The sequence below is a fragment of the Nicotiana tabacum genome, chromosome 19, assembly GCF_000715075.1.
Source record: "Nicotiana tabacum cultivar K326 chromosome 19, ASM71507v2, whole genome shotgun sequence".
Taxonomy (NCBI): Eukaryota; Viridiplantae; Streptophyta; class Magnoliopsida; order Solanales; family Solanaceae; genus Nicotiana; species Nicotiana tabacum.
Window position 1 is genome coordinate 65,276,706 of NC_134098.1, and position 23,564 is coordinate 65,300,269.

The 23,564-nt window shown below is 34.9% G+C and overlaps 2 protein-coding genes across 13 annotated transcripts; one reads left to right on the forward strand and one right to left on the reverse strand.

The window, feature by feature from the left end:
* The first annotated feature begins 531 nt into the window (after nucleotides 1-531).
* LOC107790815 (mitochondrial zinc maintenance protein 1, mitochondrial) lies at nucleotides 532-2,582 on the forward strand. Its single transcript, XM_016612780.2, has 2 exons — nucleotides 532-865; nucleotides 2,112-2,582. Exons 1-2 carry the CDS (start codon nucleotides 616-618, stop codon nucleotides 2,186-2,188), a joined length of 327 nt encoding a protein of 108 aa, XP_016468266.1. The 5' UTR covers nucleotides 532-615; the 3' UTR covers nucleotides 2,189-2,582.
* Nucleotides 2,583-5,767: 3,185 nt separating this feature from the next.
* On the reverse strand, nucleotides 5,768-22,458 carry LOC107790814 (replication protein A 70 kDa DNA-binding subunit B-like). 12 transcript variants are annotated; one of them, XM_016612779.2, is made up of 10 exons: nucleotides 22,240-22,458; nucleotides 18,645-18,704; nucleotides 12,887-12,994; nucleotides 11,516-11,611; nucleotides 11,345-11,437; nucleotides 11,138-11,228; nucleotides 9,754-9,878; nucleotides 9,597-9,675; nucleotides 8,548-8,677; nucleotides 7,986-8,449 (listed from the first exon to the last, which is right to left on the reverse strand). In XM_016612779.2, exons 6-10 carry the CDS (start codon nucleotides 11,146-11,148, stop codon nucleotides 8,207-8,209), a joined length of 588 nt encoding a protein of 195 aa, XP_016468265.1. In that variant the 5' UTR covers nucleotides 11,149-11,228; nucleotides 11,345-11,437; nucleotides 11,516-11,611; nucleotides 12,887-12,994; nucleotides 18,645-18,704; nucleotides 22,240-22,458; the 3' UTR covers nucleotides 7,986-8,206. The 12 variants fall into 12 exon arrangements, 10 of the variants coding, with proteins under 10 accessions (XP_075093977.1, XP_075093970.1, XP_075093978.1 ...); XM_075237871.1 differs by lacking the exon at nucleotides 11,138-11,228; XM_075237870.1 differs by lacking the exon at nucleotides 11,138-11,228 and having other exon boundaries at nucleotides 11,568-12,994.
* Between the last annotated feature and the right edge of the window lie 1,106 nt (nucleotides 22,459-23,564).

Genomic DNA, 23,564 nt, shown 5'->3' on the forward strand with positions numbered 1-23,564 from the left:
CAAGCAAAGTGAAGAACCGAGGCTAAAGGAAAGACGGTTAGAAAGGACAAACAAGGGGCCGAAATATCCGCCCTCAACCGGATATTACGACACAAATCTCGCCCGATATCAATTGCTTATCACGATTTACTAGAAGAGAAAGACTTTTACTTTATTTAGACTTGTACTAGGATTGAAACTCCTCCGCTATATAAAGGGGAGAACCTTTTCATTTTTCAATCACTGTTGGCACGCATATGAAAGTAATAAAGTTTATTTTTATTCTCTAACTATTGTCCAAAGTGTTTTTCAGCTACTTATTTATTTAGTTGTAACCAAGCCCGTCTCGAGTACTTGATCGGAACCAATTTTTAGTGTTCATCTTAAAGCGAGGCTCAATTACCTATCGCGTTTGGTTTGATCATTTTATTTTCCTTTAATTCAATTAGTTGTTATTCTTAGATATAATATAAATAATTGATAAATAACATGTCCTAAAAAAAATTTATGTTAAAAGATTTACACTATCAATTCATATAAATTGAATCTCTTCTGCATAAACATTTCTCTAATTCAGGGAGAAATTATAGTCGCGGGGTTATCAATTAAGCTCACTGAGACAACGGAGAGAGGAAAATGGCGAGCGGGAGAGCAGTTGAAGCACTTCGAGCCTACAGATCAGTGCTGAAGGCCACTCGGAAAACCTTCGCCGGCGACGGTTTCATGCTCCAAAAATCCGCCGCCGAGGTCAGAAATAAGTTCGAGGAGAATCGTCACGTGACATCGGAGGCCGACATTCAGCGGCTGTTGGATGACGCACGTGATGCCTCTGAGTTCATCTCCACCATGATCGTCCAAGCCAAATCCAGCCCCTCTGGTGCTTTCGGTAAAAAAATTATGCTCTTCTTCATTGCCCCATTATCTTAATCCGATACATCACTGCATTTATAAATTTCCTGCGCTATTATTTTTCCCCATTTCTGGATCATACGGAGTACTGAATTGGCACACACCAGGTGTTTGTTTTATTGCTGCAAAGGCATTTTTCTTGATGACAATCTTACAAGATGAGAATACCTAGGATAACTTATTTTAATGACCTGATGCAAATCTGAGGGACAATATGTTAATTATTAGAGCTCATTTCAACGTGTTCCTAGTCTTCGTAAGTTGTATGACTGCTTACAACTTTCACAACCAGTTAAATTGCACAATTGTAAAGAACAAGCTCGAACCATAGTTAACCATTATTCAAATGGTATCTTTTTGTTGCAATCTCGGTGACCTTTGGGTTAAGTAATCCAAATAACTATAACCTGGAGAATTCTGTTTTGAACAACCAAAATGACGACCACAGTAACATTCCATGAAAGAATGTGATTGTTGTCAATTGTTTTAAAAAAAATAGGCTAGTACGGTGCAGCTAAACATTAGAGGCTGAGCCAGCGCCTAACTGCAGACTCTCTGAATGTTGGTTCTTCATAACAGTTCCTAGGCACTAATCGATAGTGTCCATGTGCACACTCTGAAGTTTTAGCGCTTGGGCATTCTCTAATGCGTTTGAATCCTTATTCCTTAACAGTGCCTAGGCGCTAGTTATTTGGGGCCTAGATGCTTGATGCTTCGAATATGCAATTCTTTTAAAGATCTTTCACACACAACAATATCAAAAGGTATTTTCATTAAGACATATCTGCTTGTAATGACATGACCATTCAGTAGTGTGTTGTGAACTTGTTGTTGAGACACATCTCTTTGAAATTGTCTAATTGGTGGTCTAAAATATGTAAGTTAAGCTTTAATAAATGATTTTGTCAACTTGTGATTAAGTCCAAGTACCACAACCTTCAAGCATGAGCCTTGGGAACTTTTTGATATCACAAATGAAAAACTCAATCATTATATAGTCAAGATGAATAACATTCTAAAATTGACAATTCATTAAATCTTGAATTCTTACTTTATTTTCGTTTACCATGCAAATTTCCTTAATATCGTAATGAATATCAGCTTACACTAATTGAAAGTATGTTCTGTATCAGCTAAGTTCCATGATATTCTGTTATGTTTCTGTGGATCGATTAACTTCTGCAGCTTTTTACACAAATTAATTGGAATGTTGTTTGATGTAGTGGTGAAGCCTGAGAAAGAACATGCGGGGGCAACGCTCGAGATTCCTTCTGAAGAGATTTTGAAAAAGTCCGTTTGAGCATATTAAGGGAGGATGCGGAGAGCATTTAGACTGCTGTATGGGCATTTTATCTTTCATAAACCGTGAGTTTGTCTTTGAGGTATCTTCACTTGGAAGTTTCTTGGAGATTCTGCTTTCTCTAAGGTCTTCGAATATCAGTTTTTTCCTTCGTTGTTAGATTTAGGCCATAATTGTTGGATATTGCATCTCTCCATCTCTTTCTCTTGTGTCGCCACAACCACTTTAGAAAGCAAGTAGATGTCCAACTTTGCTTAAACGTGGTTATATTGATAAATGATTGAAGTTAGCTGGGCTAATTATGACCTTTGTTTTTATTTTGACAGTGTAAAATATTTGCACAATGAGTGTAATATGCCTTGCTCCAATAGTGTAGAAATCCTCTTTCCACCAACTAACGCGCAGTGTGAACAAATACCTATAATTGGCCTTTAGGTGATCCACTTGTGCAAGTATTTTTGTTTGATCAGCTGATAAACTTGAGATAGAATAGTAACCCAAAGACTGCTCAAATCTTTTGTTTAATGGAACCGCGAACATATATTCTTAGAACTTTTACGGGGACATCACTTACATTCACCTTGTAAAGATGATCTGTTGACAAGCTCCTACTTTCGTACAGTTCGTTTTTAAATTATATGATTGTAAATAATTTTTATATGCCAGCAGATAAGCTCTAGAGAAAACTAGTGTCCCAAAAGATTACTCCATTGTTGGCCACAAATACACAAATTGTTAGAGCTTGTACAGGAACATTGGTGACATTCGTCTTTACAGATGATCATGTTGACAAGATCCCAGCGCTTTAGTTCATCGGCATGGGTAGTACAGAGCGAGATGTGTAGTAGGTACATGCCACGAATATGAACCTGGTCGTTGAACTAAGTTTAGAATTCAAGTAAAGAACATAGTGTTAGATTATGTAGTTGGAGAGACTTTAGCCAGCCAACAATGCCAAATAGCCTCTACTGGTGTTCAGATCTCGTTCGCAAAAGCATAGTGTTAGATTATGCATAGACAAGAACCATATGTGCTGTGGAATAAATGGCTTGAAATTTTCTCTATGTTTGTCCATCTTACGTCCTGGACATTGTAAGAAGGCAAGCTTCATCAGGTGTGAAACTTGGGACCTTCCCATGCTTTGGCATTTGCTAAGCATCATTTATATTTCATTAAGTCCATGAACCGATTTATCTCATGTTATCTGATATTTGGATCTGCTAGCTCTGGGTTTCCAAGCTTTTCCGGAAATATTCTCAAACCAAAGCCTTTTCTTTTTTGGTCTTTTAGAAGCCAAACAAGAATGTTTTTGGGTTTTAGAAAATTTCCCAAAACATGTCTTACCCCATGCCTATAGTGACCGCTTAAAACTAGTGAAATTTACCTAGCTATACTATAATAGAAACTTATTTACCACTTTTCTTTAGGTTCCTTAAAAATTATATTCTCTATCTATATTTACTATTTATATACAAAACCTTAATAAAGAGAGCATCCTTAAAACTAGGATGTAACTGATACAACCCTTCCCTCTCCCCTCCCCCACGTCAGCCCTCCCCCCCACTCTCATGTATATCAGTTATGCAGCCCCTAAAATCACGTTTTATCCCATTTTCAAAAAGATTTTGAAATATTTATCTCTTTCATACAAATTAATCCAAATCTCATCCTCTTCACACAAATTCATCGACATTATCTCTAAAATTGCAGTAGCAAAGAGTTTTCCATTGACAATCATTAAAAAGTTTCGAAACTTTGAATTCAACATTTGGGTTTTATGAATTTGTGATTTGTTTGGATTGGCTGCTCTTGCAAATGATTGAGAATATAACTTGGAGTTTATATCTCAATTATGAGGGAGATTGGTTAAGTTTAGAGTTATTTTTAGGTAAAATTTCATATTGAAACTCGAAGAAGAAAAGTTTCTGAATTGTATCACGATTGTATGATAATTGTATCATAATTGTATCACAATTGTATCAAAGTTGTATTTGACTTGTATATGATATATCATCAATATGTAAAATAATACCTAATACAATACTAATACAATTATAATACAATATTGTATCATAATTTAAGTTTAGAGTTGTGATTGAAACTTGAAGAAGATGAAGATCAGAATTGTATCACGATTGTATCATAATTGTTGCATAAATTGTATCATAAATGTATGATAATTGTATACCGTGATGAACAATTGTAAGTTTGTGACCAATTTCACATTTCGATTGTGTATGAGCCATTATCCTATTAGTAATAATTTTGCTAGAGTTTAACAATTTTTGAATTGTTGAAGAAACTTGTAGCAATTGATTTTTTTTTTTGTCATCTTCTATGTCGTGTGTATAGATTTCTAACTGCAAAGAAAAGGTATTTTTTTGGTATCTATTATGGAAATCAGTTATGTATTATTGGATTTGTTAGATTAAGTATCACTTTCCTAACATTATAAGGATAATAGGAACATAGAATATGTAGTATGACATTATATCTAGTATTTGAAGGTTCCAACCAAAATCATTCAACAACTGAAGCAAAATTGCCAACTTCTTGTTGAAGACGTGCAACTATCGAAAAAATTAGGACACATGAAATGAGCAGAAGTGTGAAAAAAGGAAAGGATATAATTGAATCCCTTAATTGAAGGTATTAATCATGGGATGAGAGCTTTTTAAGGGGCAATGTATACAATTTGTAAGAAAAATCTAGATACTTTTTGAAAATTACAAAGCCTAGAAAAAATAATTTAATAAGTTCCTATCATAGTGTATATATAAGAAAAACTCCCTTAAAACTAATTAAAATGAAGTACAGGATTGTCCTATGCTTTAAGTGGGCGTTTGGAAAGAATTGTAAAATTCCGGAAAAATATGAAAAAGAATTCAAGTGAAAATGGTATTTGAAAATTAGATTTGTGTTTGGATATAAAAATTAGAGTTGTGTTTGGACATGAATATAATTTTAGGTTATTTTTGAATTTTTGTGAGTGATTTGAGTGAAAATTTTGAAAACAGCATTTTGGAGTTTTTCAAATTTTCGAAAAATTCAAAAATTCATTTTCAAGTGAAAATAGAAAATTTTCCGGCCAAACATTGATTTCGAAAAAAGTGAAAAACATTTCATGGCCAAAAGGGATCTTAAATAAAATCTCGTAAAAATGAGTAGTTTTGCAATAATAGTTTAATAGTTTTTTTTAAAGGTAGAGTAGTTTGAGGTATCAATAAGATAAACATGGACATCATTTCAATGAAAAATGAATTAAAATTTTTGGAACAAAATAATCGAGTTGCAACGAGAATTGAACGTGATACTTACTAGTATATAGTGTAGACTAGTGGGAATACTTCATAAAAATAGCAACTTACATTAATTTGTAAAGAAAATAAATTATTTTCTGTTGGGAGCAGCTTGCATTTTGATCAATTATGTATTGAGATATATGAGTTGATTTGTTAAACATTATGGTATCTCAGACGAAGAGCGTCGTGATCACTTTAATTTATCCTTTGGATGGCAGTAAGTTTGTTTCGATTTAGTCTTAGAAAGTTGGATATATAGCATAGCGAAAAAAATAAATTCAAGCCAAAAAAGAGGTCATATTTACTGCTAGTCTTTCAACCCACTATTTACATCAGTTACAACACCAATATGTTTTACCGGCTAACAAAAATATAAATGTACATGCCAGTAAGTTACACAAAGCGAAGTGCATGGTCCATATTTTCTGCAATATTGGAAACAAAAGGACGTCAGAAACAACAAGTGGCAACATGTTTGGTAGCTGAAAAAAGTAGGGGTTGTCCTTTGCATTACATGTCAAACACAAGCTAGCGATCTTCAAACACGTATGTACATAGCAGGAGAAGACGTATGTACATGCATTTTACAAGAGTTATAACACCCCGCGAACAAAACAGACGTAAAATCTACAATGATGCCTTTTTTCGTCAGCTAAAAACTTTTATCAGTGAATCACAATTTATATTGAAAAATATGTTACATAATCTTAGTCAATTATACCAGTACAAAGGAAATAAAAGTGCAATGTAGAAAGTATAAATCAATTCAAGCACAAGAATGTCTTAGAAAACTTGTACATATAAAGTAGTACTAAAAAGTGTAACAATACTGAAATGAACAAAATAAGTCCGCCAATGCAACAATTATGTAATATATTATCATAGGAACTTAGAGAATTCTTTTCTATCAATGAACACTAGAATATTACTGATGTTTAATGAAAGGCAGTGCACTTGAAATTTAGCTAACAATGGGTTGTCAACATTATCAACACAATAATGTATGCTAATCAGCAGGCAGATTAGGAGTCGCATGAAACTATTACTTTCTCTGTCTGTTCTTTTTGGATTGGCTGCTGGAGGGCGTTCTTTGGAGAGGATGAATGTGAGCGAATTAGAGCTTATGAATGAATATAGAATGGAATGGAATATGCAATAGCCTTTTTTTTATAATTATTTAAAGTTTCTTTTGAGTTGTTTGTGCTAACTATAATCTGCTACTCTTACGTCAATAACAAGCTCCTAAAAGTTTATCACCTTTAAGTATGGAAAAAAGTAATGAAAAAATAGAAATAAAGTTTATTAACCTTCATTCTAGTTCAGTTTGTTGCCTCTTGGTAGAAGAGCCACCTTCTGTAGTTAACTCGTTCTTCAGCTCTTTTCTGGGTGTAACTTGTTCCACATTCGAGTGACTGCTGTCTTCATTTTCTATCTCTTTCTTCAGCTCAACATTTTCCAATTTAGTGTTACGGCTCTCTCCAATTTCTTCAGAGGCGATTGGTGCGGGCAATTGAAACAAATTTTCCTTCACAGAGTAGGACACGATAAACAACCGCATGTCAGAAGTTCTAGAAAATATTTGTCTCAGTTGTATCTTGAAGAGTTTATGAGGAAGACACTATCGAACATGTTCAAGAGGTAATGGTTGTTCCTGCAGGAGAGAAAAAGATGAATTTAACACATCGAGATAGTGGTCAAAAATAATATACTCTGAATTAAATTGGATGTTTTAAGCCTATAAAGTACTTCGGATGCAGAAGCCTCAAGCTTCTATAGCCTTTAACTATCTTTTCATTAATGATGAATTTAAGAAGCCAATTGTAATATTTAAGCGACCTAAAGGAGATATTTTAGTTTTCGACAGGCATGTGGAAATGGAGGTATAAGCAGACATAATCAGTACTTTAGTAAGAAAATTATTGACAAGCTCTCTGCATCGACAGTAACTAACATTGCCAAGCAGTACAAGTCGGATGATGAACCAACAAAGCAATAATGAATAGTCGGGTAACAACTTAGGGTTAGTCAATTAACAAGAATGCATTGCTGGGAACAAAAAAGTACGTAGTTGTGTAAGGTAACATAAGTCAACATCATTTTGCCTAACACAAGCAAACAAAATCTCATTTTTTCATCGTTTTGATGCTCTTCTTATCTCTCACTCTTTGTTTTTTCTCTCCTTTTTCATCTCCAAAGAAATAATCAAGAACTCATCTTTAGGTTGTAATTTTCAGTTACCAGTGAGATTTAATTGAAGAATTTTCAAAGGGTTAATGTTAATGTCCTTTCAAAACACTTTCTTGAATTTTTAGAAGGGAGAATAAAGACATTTAAGAAGAATGGTTTGTTCTAATCACACTTGAGTAAGTATTGGATGATTTGCAGTTCTGTTTTTTAGTGTTGGTATCTGGTCCGTGCAGGTCAATTAATTAATCGAGATATCAGTTATCTCCTACAAAGGCAAACATCAAGGAAGACATAATTGGAAAAATTAAGAGTAAATTTGTTTTCACGATATCATAGTTTTAAAAAGTTTCTCCTATCGCCATCAACAAAGTACCTTAACTGAGATTATTTCACAGATATATGCGGCGGTCATATCAAGAAATTTCTCTCCTAATTCGCCTAATAATGTTGCAACAGCTGATCCACTGCCATCTGTCATTACAACCTCAAAGCGAGCCCTAATATGCAATTAATTTACGTTATTTGATTTTCATAAAGCCAATGACAGAAACCTTTTTTTGTTTGAAGATGTCGAACAAACATATTTTATTAAGTTCGTAGTCGAAGCCGCAATACCGGATGTTAACATCGTACGTTGCTTGCAGCTCGCACAATGAATAATTTTTGGCGAATGAGTTCTGTACTGCCGCCCGCAGTGGGAACACAGTAATTCATAGAAATCTTGGTCGTGAGTCGGCAGTGATAATTTACCTTCCACGTAAAAGAGTTGTATCTGTGAAAGAGGGAGATAGAAGTAGATTTATTGAGTTGGGACAAAAATACTAAAGTACTCTATATGTACACATATTAACATGCATGAAATACACATACGTGAGGTTGTGACTGGATATCAGCAATTGGGACAGTATCATTGTGTTCTGCCGCAGGCACCAGAGACCAATCAACCGCCAAAGAATTTTGCTGACTGTATCTCATCAATCTTGGTCGGTTGTCTCTGACCCTGTACGTGTATAGAGGCATTTCAATGGCAACAAAATGTGAGGTAGATTTAAAATGACACAAAAAGGTTGTGACAAACTTTAAAAACGTAGGAAAAAGTAGGAATAGGCTGTTTCAGTGACAAATTATTGTGCAGATTACACCAATAACACGGAAAATGAACAGAAAGTACCCAAAAAAAAAAATTACATCTTTTATTTGACCACAGTTATAATGCATATAACATAATTTTTCAACTGGCCAGAGCTCCAACACATAGTACATATATGGTATGTGGACATATAGTGTAGACAAATTGTAAGAATACAGATAAGAAAATATGATTATTAGCCTCAGTGACTGCAGCAGTTCCTGTTCGAAGAATAAGTTAATTTTGCAGAAATCTAGTCAACATTGAACAATGATATCACCTTATTTGTCATATTGTAGAGCAACTATCCCCAACAACCAACGCGGTGCAGTGCTATTTCATAGCTGATCAAAGGGATGCCAGTAAATATCGAAAGCTCATACAAGTACTGGTTGTTCTTACGAATGTTACATATACCATACCAAAATACTCATTGAATATGAGGGCAAAGTCACACATCCCCAAGTAATTATTTTGGTGAGAAAATTTGCATATAAGCTCTAAGATTGTAAACTCATAATGTTATATTGTAAAATGAGATGCAATGTAGTTCAAAACCATTTCAATGAAGATACACTTATATCAAGTTGTTATAAACTTGTAATTAACTGAGAAAATCTTTGAACTTATAGCTTGCTAAGTATGTCCCTTTTTTTGAGAAGAAGGGAAACACGGTAGTACAGTAGGGAATTGCATATGTTGGACCATCTAGTTTTACCCGCACATGTTTAGTTTGCATGAACTGATTAACGAAATATAAAATTTGATTATATCAATATTTGTTCCATACCAGTTTAGAAGTCTTCCAACTTGAGGATATGGTGAATTTATCAGTATGACCGAGTTGTACCTTGTCGACAATGATAATCCTATATGACACATTATGTTGGTAAAGAATTCACAATAGACCTCTTGCATACTAAAAAAAAGTGTAATGTTTTCCATACCAGCATAGTTGGTTCGCGTAATTCGTTTTGCTACAATTATTGGATATTCAGCAACCTGTGCAGCGAGGATGCTTCCATCAGCGTCGGCGAAGTCTTCCCACAGCGTAAGGATAGTAGGCCTCATACTATAGTAAAAGAAATGGACAATAAGTGACACTACCCAATAAAAAAAATACAAGTCTAACAATGTCAACAAGAGTAATAAAGCTATAAGAAGTAAGTAACATGTTTGCGCAGGAGAGCGAAGGTTGGCAGAAGAGTTTTTTAAATGATGCATCTTGCGTGTCTGAGCAAACAAATGCAGCATGACCTATACAGTTTTTTTCGGTTTGGAACTAATGACTTCTGGAGTATGTAGTTGTCACTGTATTTTCTAAAATCTACGCAGCGAATTCATAGTAAAAATATATATTTTAGGGCCCAAAAAAGAGAACAAATAATTACCTGATAGATTGCCGAGTATAAGGATTGAGAAGAGAATTTTTCTGGCTATATAGGAACTTAAGAACTTATCTAAATATTTTTTCATATGTTAATATATTGCACTTTATCATTCTTTGTTAAGTTTTTTTTGTCAACCAAATTTCTACAAAAAGTTGTAACTGACGTAGAAGAGGAAATATTGGAGCAATTGAAGAAATGAGACACGTTTATCTAATATATTAGAGTTAGCTGTGCATTAAAATCTTTTCCAATGGATGATCTTCTAAAATGAGTAACAAACTTTCTTAACACATATTATATATGAATCATGTTTTAGCTACAAAAATGACATGGACAATAGAAAAGGAGGAGTTTTGATCTCCCACTGAGTAATGAAGTCTTCTTGTGTCAGATGATAGCAGTCAATGTTTACATTAAAAAAGGCAGCAATGGACACATTAAAATAAACAGTGATAGACACATTTCAGACTTCTTTGCATTCTTTTCTCGTGAGCAGTGCTGGATTTTACCTAGGCCAATATACAAAATAAAAATTTGTACTAAACCATGGTGATCACTGAAATGTTGTAGTTCAAAATGTCAAGACAAAAAAGCTGGATTATGTCTGAAAGCCTATACAATTTCTTTTTGGAGATCTTATGCCTTATTCTATTCATAGAATGATTAAATTTGTTGAACAAAACGGTAAGGCTAATGGCATAGATCAATCTCAAGGTGCAATACTTCCTGCCAACTTTAGTCGAAGAAGGTGACACCGATGAGGAGATGGCTGAGATTATAATCTCATGACATTATAACTTCTTAATTGAAGGTATCTAACCAAAGTAATCAAGTGAATAAGACGACATCGTCATACAGTATCTGGCTATATATTTGTAGCAATGTTTTTTTGCAAGCTGTAGCGAAAGTAATAAAGTAAATAGAGTGCCAACAGACTTACTCGGTATTCATTACGATGATTTCACTACACTTGTTACTATTAGCGCCAGCATACTTTATCGAGCCACAATTCACCACAATGGCAATTATGTCTGTTTAGTGGACATTGCAAGCGGCTTATAATTTAAACCAATATATACAGTCTCAAAATGTAAGGATACAAATAAATTTAGTTGTCAGAGGATTCTACGCGTGAAATAATGGTTACCGATCGTTGTTGCTCGTGCAAATATGCAAAGGGTACAATATTGAACCTCGTCGGCGGTGGGAGCGGTGGGTCTTGTATGTTATCATCTTTCACCTCCTCGACGACAGTAAATTTGTCAATAACCCATTCAAAACGGTTGATAGGTACTCAGTAGGGTAAAGGAACCCTCACTTTTGAGGTAGATATCAAGTAAGTGGAAAGCAGGGTAAGCTTGTCTGCATACTTTTCTATGTCTTCCCCGTACAGAACATCGACTACTTGCTCTTCCTGCATTTTGATAGAATGATGACTTACTCAACTACTCTTGCGGAAGTGTATCCATATAAACATATGGGGACATACAAATGCAAAATATTGAAATATTAAAATAGTAAACAAGTACAGTATGAGCAGCCTCAAACTCATGAAACACAATTGATAACAAATCTATACAGGAATTGCAATTTGTAGAGGGCTACCAAAAAAGGGGCCCGAGGTCTTATATTAGTCAGTCATAAAGCATAGCTAAAATTGTTTCATACCATTGACCTAAAGTCAGCATGACCCTTTGAACTAAAGAATGTCCCATTCTCAAATGTAGATCTCATTCAACAAAACTAAAGAGAATCCACTGTGTTGCATCACAAAATCTGAAAAATAATTATATATGTCTAAAACGTTTAAATGAGAGAAGAAACTGACTCGGGAAACTTTTTGTGACAACCCCAAAAAATCTATAAGTTTTAGCTACTTCTGTTATGAGGCCAATATTTGTACAATGATACTACAAATCAAAATAAGTCCCTAAGAGACAATTATTGTTCAATATATTATGTAGCTACAACACAACGGAACAAGTGAGCATACAAACATAGAGCAGCTACAATGATATTTCTTTAGATCTACATTTTCGCTCGATATATTAATTGGTGCAAAGTGCCTAACTATATTGTTTATACCAATATACGGAGAGATGCAAAAAACACACATGTAAAAAATGGTAAGCATGCATAAAATTCAAATGATATGATGACACATGCAGTAATTATTTTCAAAAAGGCTTCCTAAAATCCAAACCGGTAGCTCCCAGAATGTATAAAATTTAGTAGAACTGGTTAGTCATGTTAGTAGCTAAAAATAATTATATGTAAATGAAGGAAAATTTCGAACGGGGCAAGTGCATAAAGTAATGCAAAAATATCCTTTTAGACAAATCAAGGGTTAAATGGGCGGAAGTAATTAATCCATAACAGAAACGCAAAAATTTGGTAATCCAAAGAGGCTGGGCAAGAAAATATCAAGCATGAGTGAATGGTAAATGCGTAAAATCTGACTTCAGAGAGCTCTTATAATATTTACTTCTTAACATATAGTTTGCGCAAGGAGAAATAAAAAACTGTATGATAACTTAAGGTGATAAGTTTCTTTCTTTAGTTTAAATTAAAAAATAATGGTGATGGCAATTATATTTCACACAGTAGAAGAAGAAATAGCACGGTAGAGAGAAAATTATATTTTCGTCTTGGACAACAGCAATCTGGAATCGGGTCTTTCCATCTTTACTTTTCCTTGGCCGAGGTTTCTCAATGAGTTGTACTTTTGAGGTCCACTCTTTTGTTTGTGGAGTGATCTTATCTATGGTTAGTCTGTACTCCATATGTTCTGTACACTCTGCATTGGAAAAGAAGAAGAAGAACAAAAAATAATAAATCATCATTTACTGAAAGATAAACTATAGACACCGACAGATAGTAAAATAGAAGAACTGTTAGGACGCTATTTCTGTATAAAGTACACGCCATGACAATTAGAACACGAATTTGGCACCATGAGTTACAAAAGACCATTTATAGTAGTCTTACTGCACTAAACACTCACGTTGTGTAAACATTTATATTTTTTTAAAAGATAAGATTACTGCTTGTCTAAAAACATTTCTGGGATCTTCCTAGACTGCAAAAATTACATATAGGAATCATTTTCTACCAGCATATGCGTATGTTTCTTAGCTCTTGTCCCCTACAGAGAAGTGTCACTTTTGCGGATATTACTTATTAGTATTAACGGCATGTACCAGATCTGCACCCAAGTGTCTCTGTATGACCATGTTAGCCAATATTGCAGCCCATTGTTGTTTTTGTCTTGGGTTAAAACAATCATGTACAGAGAAGATATCCTCTCTAGTTTGCATCACTTCAGTGAATGCATTCTGATTGCTACGAACCAGATTGCGTATCAGCAGTATTTTGTATCAGCTCATCATAGTTTTTTTTAGCTAGGATACTGTGTGCTCTAGTTGCAATATCCTCAGAAAATGGCCTTTTTAATAATTTAATTGTACACAATATTTTCTGTGCAGTGATCATCATAGTTACCTGGTATAGTGGGTTGAATTAGCACTTTCACACAGTTCGAACTCTTTGCTCTAGACAAAGCAACATAAAGTTGACCGTGTAAAAAAAAGGTTCTCGCAAATAAATTCCAACAAAATCCAATGTCTGACCTTGTGCTTTATTTATTGTCATGGCGAAGCATAATCTTACAGAAAATTATGTCCTTTTAAATGGGACAGGCATTTTTTCGTCCTGGGATGATAGTAAGGGTATTCTTGGGATAAACACATGTGTATTTTTTAAGTCACCCACTGAAATATTGGCGTTTATGACATGCGATTTAAAGTAGCAGCAAGTCAAACGTGTACCGTTACATAAACCCTCACACGAATTTTAATTTCGTAATAATATAATTGGACAGCTCTTTTTCAATGTTAATTTGTATGGCGGCAGACCAACTGGATTTAAAGTATGCAGTAAATCCTCATACTGTGATTGATCAGTAGGTTCAATGGTTTCATCAATGCCAACAAAAGTTTTTGCTTCCTCTGGAAAGCGAGCAACAAGCATGTCGTTAATCTCATCAACGAAATCATTCTTAGTTGTTAGGATAACACGGGAGCTTGTGCAGGATGAGGAAGAAAAAAATGTATGCAAATCTGGATAAGTTATCGTGAACAGTTTATCCAAAGATTCCTTTTCAGTTGTATAAAGAACGATGAAGGATGCTGGAATTTCAATCTTATTTGTTGAGGTCACTTTTTCTTTTCCATTTCCTACTCTCAACAAATAATTACAAAATGAAGGATCATCTTTTGCTCTCATATTTTCAAATAACAGCAACCTTTCAAGTTCTTCCCAGATATGAGAATATAGTAAACTTTCATTAATGAAATCTCCTTTTTCCCCGTTTCGAACTACCGGAAGTGTTTGTCTGAAGTCACCTCCAAAAACTACAACCTTCCCACCAAATAGGATCGTTGAATCCATTAAGTCCTTTAAAAGTACATAAAGGAGTTCGATCATTCTTTTTTTCGCCATAGATACTTCGTCCCATATGATTAATTTTGCATCCTGAATCAAACATGCTAGTGAGCTTTGTTTGCTAATGTTGCATGTGACATTCTCGTCAATATTTATTGAAATTTTAAAACGTGAATGTACAGTTCGTCCACTGGAAAGTATAGAAGCAGCTACACCAAAAGTGGCAGTTGCCAATGCTATATATCCTTTAGATCGTATAGTTGCCAGCAACGCACAGTATAAAAAGGTTTTCCCAGTTCCTCCCGGACTGTCAATAAAGAATGCTCCCGCTTTGTTTGCAAAATTTCTCTATGTAATTACATTGTACACTTTGAGTTGATCTTCATTCAATTTTTTGTGTAGTAGTATATCCTCTTCAGTAACAGTGATGGTCCTTTCATAGTATACCTCTTTTGCGTCTTTTGCAACTATAGAAGACCTTATTGTTTCTGGAATGAGATGATATTCATTTATGTCGCCACCCATAGAGTGCCATATGTCGCTAATATGGTTTATAACCATGTATCGTATGTTTCTTTTGTGAATATTAGGTAACAACCTATAATCCTCGGACATGTGCTCTTCAAACTTCTCCCAAAGTTGTCTCGGGTTAGTTAGATTGCAATAGATCAATAATATAGCAAATAAACGTCTCAAACTATATGACATTTGGTAACTTGCTGCTTTAGACATGCATTCTGTCAAACTATTATCACTTGTAGCAATCCGCATTTTTTCACAGATTCTCTAAAACTGCTGCAGCGTTCTCCGTTAACAGTTAGTAAATCCCTATATGATTTTGGTCCTCTAATATTCATTAGTCACATTCTAAGATAGTACTGCTCTCCTTCTGTTGGATGACATGTTACTACACGACCAATAGCATGTTGTTTTTTTCCGGCGCGTCCACATTTTGTCCGTAGCAGACCAAACAAAATGTTCGGGGAATTCTCGGTATAATAGGTTGAGTTCTCCGGCGTCTGTGTTTGTTCTATTCATTTCAAAAAATTGTGTCAACATCGTTTGCTTAATCATCGAATTATTTATAAGTGTATCTATATTTGCGCTGCTTTTAAATGAAATAAATTGTTGTCCTTTAAGGTGAAGCTGAAGAGGGCATACACTCGAGGACATTTCACTAATAGCGAAACCGTACAACCGCCACATAGCTTCCGGAGGCAAGACCCATCTAACAGACTGAAATTCTTTTATCTCGTCTATTACTTCTGTGTTTGTGTCCTTATTGTGTACAAAAAATACAATCTTATCATGTCATTTACATATATACTTGTAAAGATACTTAACGACCTTAATATCAAAACATATCTCAACATTCACATGGCAATCAAATTTTCCGAGCAAAAAAAGATTATATGGAATAACCCATGAGTTATCCAAGTATCGTTCTCTTATTTTTACTACCAGTCCTGTATTGCGTCTTCTACAAATTGGGTAAGATTTTGTTCCTTTTGATGTCTGATCCGCAAAGCTTTTTGGGTATTTGAATTTACAGTAACCTTTTTTCTTCATACAAGAATTTGTTGGGTTTAAATTACCGCACGGACCATGCATCATATATTTAAGAACAAGTGAATATAAATCTGGTTCTGCTTTTTCATCAGGTATTTCTGCACTAATAATATTATCGTAGGCCTCTGGAGTAAGTAACTTGTATTCATTAGTTAATATTATAAGAAAATGGGTATGAGGTAAACCTCGCTTTTGGAACTCTATATTATACATAAAAGCTGCAACTTTTCCAAAGATATTTCGCTTTAGTATATCCTTTTTGAATTCTTCTATTTTCTCTAAATACTCGGCTGATCAAATCAGGCCTGTTATGTGCCTCATCAGTTGAGATTAAATGTTCCTTTATTTCCGTCCAGGAAGGATTACATATCATTGTTATAAATAAATCAGGTCTACCGAGATGCTGCACGAGCGCAATAGCATCCATGTACCGTTGACGCATATCCCGGGGCCCTCCAATAAAAGAACTTGGAAGGAAAGTTTGTTTCTCGATATTAGAAGCATCACGTTCTCCTAATCGCAAAATGTCAAGAAGTCCTTGTAACATAGCCATTCTAAACAAATCTTGATTGAATACTGCGAAATCCAACCTTTGCGTTTCAAGTTTAATGTACTCATTAACTGAATACTGCTAAAATATTCTTCCAGTATGCAATATTTCATCTTAATCATCGTTTCTCATTTGTAGTTTGTAACAATAATACTCACGGACAGAAACTGTATTTAACGCTGTCCTTTTTTTAGAATTTCAGCTTCCATTTCAAGATATCCGTCAAGGGAGGTAACGTTTCGTATGCTTGGTACTTCTTCGTGTTGCGCAATTATTGCGTATGCATGGCAATTTGCTGGGAGCTTCTTAATACCACAATGCCATCCACTTTGTCCTAGCGAAAACAATAGCGAATATTGCAGTGCATCATAACAACCATAGTAGTAATTCACTATTTGTGTTCGATTAGTGTGAGGGTAACTTTGAATATGTGGTGCATTAAAGGCTACACCGACATTTTCCTCGGTCCATATTGCTGCAATTTCAGATGAAGTTGGCAAATTATATACTCTTTGATCCAAGTCTAAGTCACATTTGAGAGCTATATAGAAATCTCGTAGGTTCGGTATATGTACCAAAGATCGCAAAAATACAGAGTATGGGTTTATTGATAATATATCTATCAATTCCTTCACTACCGATTCATGTACTCTCTAAGAATATGGCATCTTATGTGTCAGCTCATTGCTATTATCATAGAAATATAATTGTATGTTTCTTGGTTTGTCATCGGTAGGGTGCAAATTATTTATCCAATGGTACATCTTCCCTTGAACTCTGAAGGTGTAAATACCGGAGTTTTTTTTTGCTAGATCTTTGTCATACTTTATACCAAGTGACGTGAATGCAAAAAGATTATTATATGTTCTAATGTATGTTCGAAAGTGCTTAGACGCCACACTATTTCCAAGATATAGATTACGCAATTTCACAGGCATTTGATGAGAAGTTAACTTTACTGTCCCAGTACGACAACAGAATGTAGGAGGTTCATATTCAAATCTTTTTGCTGAGCAAAATTTGCAGATTGGAACTTTTTGAAGCGAAACATAGTTTGAACGCAACCGACTGATGTTTGGAGTAAACTTTGTGGTTGTTGTACCATCTGTATATTCGAAATGGATTGTTAAGACTAAGGCAAAGCAAAAGCAGTCATGACTGCTAATGGGAGACAAAAAACTGAACAGACCTTTGGGTGTAACTATGTTGTAGACTTTCTTATGTAGTTCATTGGATACAATTGACGTTGAACCTAAAACGAAGGTAGGTGGTCTTTAGATGGAACTAAATAGTGGCAGCTATTTTAAAAGCGAGCAAAGAAGGTGGCATACTCACCTTTTTCATAGACAGAGAATGGACGTGTTTCATCTCTTTTTACCAGCCATTGTTCCAATCAAGGGAACAATAGTTATATTCTCCAAATGCGTATGTCTCTTTGACTCTTGGTATTTTAGTCGACGTTGTAGCAGTAACTTTTGCTTTTTCTCTACAGCCATCTCTTTATATTTTTCACGTTGACCAATATTTATATCTGTCTCTGAGAGGGGACGTTTATTTTTTTGTGTATGATCCATCAGAGTCGTAGTTTGTACTCCTAAATGAAGTTTTGCAAACTATCACACAACCCTTTAGCAAGATATCAATTTCTATTAGCGAGTATGTGGAAGCACAAAAAGATACTGCACCTTGATATATACAGCACCCGCTGTGAGCATCAACAACGGCTATCGTCAAACAACATTACAGATAGACACAATACCACAACTTGTAGAAACAAAATTAGTGCACAACATTAACGGTTAGCAGTACAATGGGCAGGAGAAACAGAGAATGTATTAATAGGAGCCTGCGTTTACAAATATATAAAGATAAGATAGTTGGTTACCTGTAAGTACGTTGAGCAACTCTTTTTGTCGTACCAAATGTAACAGAAGCATCAGTAGTTCTACAAAGGAAGAAATAAGTTGCAGTCATGGCCAGCATCAAGTTCAACACATTGTGCATTGAAAATACTCGCAAAAATATTCTCTACAGAAAGTGTAATGTGACTGTCTTAAAATGAATGGTAAAGACAAGAAAGAAGATCATTGTAGTAGGCTCTATTACCATACCAAATATGTGAATCTGCAGTAAAAGAAAGTAATGAAGAAACTAAAAGTTGTGATTTATTCTACTATTTCATGCGCATCAAGTGAATGTTACTTGCTGTTATTTCGTTCGAAATATCTTCTCCTTCAACTTAAGAAGACAATGTCCACCGATTAACTATGGCACTGAAGTTGTTTCCATACAATATCCTACTGCCAATATGTTTTTTCATTTTAAATAAATAATTAGATGGCGATAATGACTGATAGACCTATTTCCACTTTTATTAATATTTCTAAATCATAAGAAGAAATGGCACGAGCTAAGCCAAAATGGATTAGTACACATCCAAAGCCTAATTAGGTAACAACGGTCAATCATAACGAAAAGATAAATATCACAAGTTGTGGTCATTGATCTAGCACACAATGATGAATCATTGTTTAAACCTATAAAGGCTAAACTATTAGCTCAACTTGAGCTCTTGCAACACCAACCAAGTTACTTTTGAGACGTGACATTAATGAGCAAAATGCTTTGTTCTTTTCTTATACCTCAATTATTTCTTCAATAATTGAAATATTGAAATTGTACAGTATAAACAGTTTAAGATGCAAGTTGCTCTCTCTGTTACAACAAAAAGGGTTTTGAAAGTGAATCAATCTTGTTGGCTTCAATGCATTATTTTAGCATGATGAAATCCTACTGTAGAGGGACACTTCTCCTAATCCTAAACGGCTGAGTATTGCGAAAGAATACGAACATCTAGTTCAAGACCCTAGGACAGTGCGTAAAGTAGCCGAGGATCATTTACACTCATTTGAAACCCTTACACAATCGATGATGGACAAATGTAGTATTCTCTGACGCCCTTAAATTTGATTTTATTTTTGCTGCCTTTTATTTTTTGTTTTGAGTATAGAGAGAGAGGAGGATGCTCAACGGGAGTGGACATTGAGTAGCCATAGACATTTTAGGCTCTTCATATGAGGCTAATTATTTGAAGTTTTAGGCTCTTCATATGAGGCTAATTATTTGAAGCCTCTTGTACAGGTAAATGAATTGTTATCATTGTAAACTGTAGCGGTATGATGAAGAATTTTAATTTTTGATTAATATATCTTGCTACTAAATATCTAATTGCAGGATACGGTATGAGTAAAACTCTAATGGCAATAACACTTTCAAGATGAAGCTCACAGATCAAAACAAAGCTGGAGCAGTTGAACCCCCTATCAACTTGCTTCAGAAATAAACAGAAGACTTCAGTTACACATATTAACCCAAGTTGCCCTCGAGGTGTTGGTTTACCGATGTGGACACAACGGCAGAGGTATAGATAAGGTGGACGTTACAGGTTTGAACTCTGCCAGTAATAAAGAGCCTGGTATTTTTATGCGGGAAGGCTGTATTGTCTTGAGTTTTAAACCGATGGGCCAACTAAGTCTCAAAGAATTCCTCGAATAAAAAAAAAATTAAGCCTAAAGACTGCAAACTTTTCCACCCCATGATTCAAGAATCTTTATTCTCCCAGTAAGATAAGCAACTTTTCTCTTCGATTGCTTCTTCACTTAATAAAATTTAACCTTCTGCAACCTGTGCTAAGTAGAGATTGTAAAGTTTCTTCATTGTTTTCTAGAAGAGCTTTGCTGATCCTCTTAGATCGCAAAAATCGCTGAAAATGCAGAAGTTTCACCTTTTCTCGCACAAACTCCCTCTCACTACCACAACTCCAAGAAGCAAAACTCAAGAGAGATAGAAAGTAATCAATTATGAAATTATATGGGGACAAAACCAGTAAAAAGTATCGGAAGACTGAAGATAACATATATGTACTGATAAACAAAGCAAAGTAACTGTTGAACCATATTTACTGCTAAGCTGAAGGTTTTCCTTGTGGCAAAGAAATTGAATGTACTATAGAAGCACATAAGAATTTCTTTTACATGCTAACAGTGCTGTAACTAAAGATACAAATTCGGTTGTTTTATTCTTTGGCATAAAATTATCGAGTTGTTTATGGTTATGATTAAAAAAAATTTAACAATAGTAATAATATAAAGACATATACTTCATATTTAACGTGCATCAAGACTGCAAATTAGAGAGTACTATTAATAACTCGACCTTAAGAATTCAAATTCTGCAACAAAGGGTCAATGCTGACCATCATTACTGAAATTGAAACAACAAGATTAGGCTAAATAACTTGTTGATAAACATATAAGATTGTTGGAGCCAATTCTGATAGGGCTAGATCTATTCCTGCTTTTACTGATATATCTAATCCGTAAGAAGTGCACCAAAATAAGTTAAGATAGATTAGTATTAAGATAGTAAGTCTTAATGAAAACGTAAGTTTAGACAGTTGATACATCACTAAAAGTTTCCCCTGCTTATTTTCTCTATTGGTTCCTTTTGGAAGCATATGGAGTCCGTTCGAAAGATTATTTCAATTCCTTATTGAGAATCAAATAAACTCTATCTAATACGAACCGAAGGTAAAAAAAAAAAAAAACTTGATATAGCATTGCGAGTGTTCAGTGAGTGACAACTCGAATTTACAAAGAAATTCCCACGAGACTACAACAGGTTCAAACATAACCGTAACAATAAAATAGTTCACAATTTGATAAAAGGGAAGACTGTTTTCTCAGACCAAAGAATCAAAAAACAAGTAGAGGAAGGGAAGACTAAAGTCTTTCCCATTAACAAGTTCCATAACCAAGTGACTTCAACGCACAAAAACTTGAGCAAGTTTGATTTTCTTATTGTTATTAAATCCACCGAAGGGAAAAACAGAGCAACTTACTTGTATAGTCCTTTATATATTTCTATCAAAAAAAGATAGTAAGTACTTCTAATAAAGATACTTTTTCAATTAACTCAGGCACACAAACGAGTATGTTCCCTAAAATCTTATTAACTACTACTCCATAAACACTTTATTTCTACTTTAATGTATAAGTTTCAGTCTGCCATGCGAGTTCTTCTAATTATATAAATAGAGTTATAATGTTTGTTTCTTCGTAATCTGTTGACTTTGCTCATCAAATAATCGCCTTTAGTTAACACGATAGTTTTTAACCCTTTAACTTTTATAACTGGTAATTAGTAAACATCAGACAAGTAAAAAATTCAACAAGTTGTCTAAACTAATCTCAAAATTATAAATCAAACAAAGTAATAACCTGTGAGTAAATGAGCACAGAGACGAAAAGGTGAATAGTGGAGAAGCGGAGCGAGAAATATGGAGAGAAAACCCAAGCAGAACAAAGTTTAATCCAGAATTTATTCAGCTGACATAGCTAAACAGTTCCATAAAGTGTCAAATATAACCTTAAAAATGAAAATCAGATTTGCCAAAAAAGAGGGCATCAAAGTAATCTAACCCGAAGAGATAATGTTAACCCAAAATATATCGTTGATCCCATGAAAACCTGAAGAGATAATGTTTAACCCCCAAAATTTATTGTTGATCCCCATCAAACATAGGTGTTGGCAAGCTAAGAAAACAACTCAAATCAGCAAAATCAAGAGGAGCTTGATGTTACACGTTTGAGAAGAGAAAGAGCCGCGTATTATCCTAGAGAAGAGAGCCTGAACGGAATAGTGTAAAATAAAATATGCTGAAAAGAAAATTTTTAGGCGTACAATCTGTCTAAACTATGGTGAAAACACTAAAATACCCCCAGACGACCCGAACTAACCTCTGTCGTGATTGCGCCTATCGTGGAACTAGGCAAGCCGACTCATTTCCAAAACAAACCGATATTTTCATTTCAAAGATAATTTCAAGGTTATTTAACATAAAACCTCCATTTAAAGAGTTCAAATCAAAGAAAAATAGAAGTGCAGAAAACAAAAAACCCGACATCGGGGTGTCACTAGTCATGAGCATATACTACAATCTGTCTAACAATATCAAGGCTAACTCAGCCCGCAAAATAGCTAAATAAAACTAGAGGAAGATAAGAGGAAGAAGAGCAGGGGCTGCGATCGCCAAACAACTATCTTGCTATCTCCAAGAAAATCTACAACCAGAACACTCAATAACCGCTACCGTATCCAGCTACGCCTGGATCTGCACACAAGGTGTAGGGAGTAACGTGAGTACGCCAACTCAGTAAGTAACAACAATAAATAAAGACTGAGCAGTAGTGACGAGCAATAAAACATAAAACGTTCATATCAGGAAATCTCAGTAAAATACCACATGCTTTTAAAATCAGGATTTGAATCAAACATATCGTTTAAACCCAGTTCCAGTAAAAACAAAATCATTTAAAGACATTTTTCCAACAGTTTTTCAAACAAAGGCTCAATGCAAAGGTAAGCAAAAATGATGAAATCATAAAGAGCCCCTCGGGCAAAACATCACTCATATACAGCCCCTCGGGCAAACCTCACAGTCACTCGTGCCACTTGGGCATACCTCACAATCACTCTTGCCACTCGGGTATACCTCACAATCACTCTTGCCTCCCAGTCACTCAGCACTCGGCACTCACACTCAGTAGGTACCTGCACTCACTGGGGGTGTGTACAGACTCTGGAGGGGCAGTCATAAAGTATATTGCAGGCGGGCAGCCCCGATCCACACTCATCCTCACCAATCAAGACCTCGGCCTCACTCAGTCATAAGTAACTCAAGCCTCTCGGGCATTTTAGTAAAATAGGGCATTCGGCCCAAAACATTTATATGCATCAAAATAGA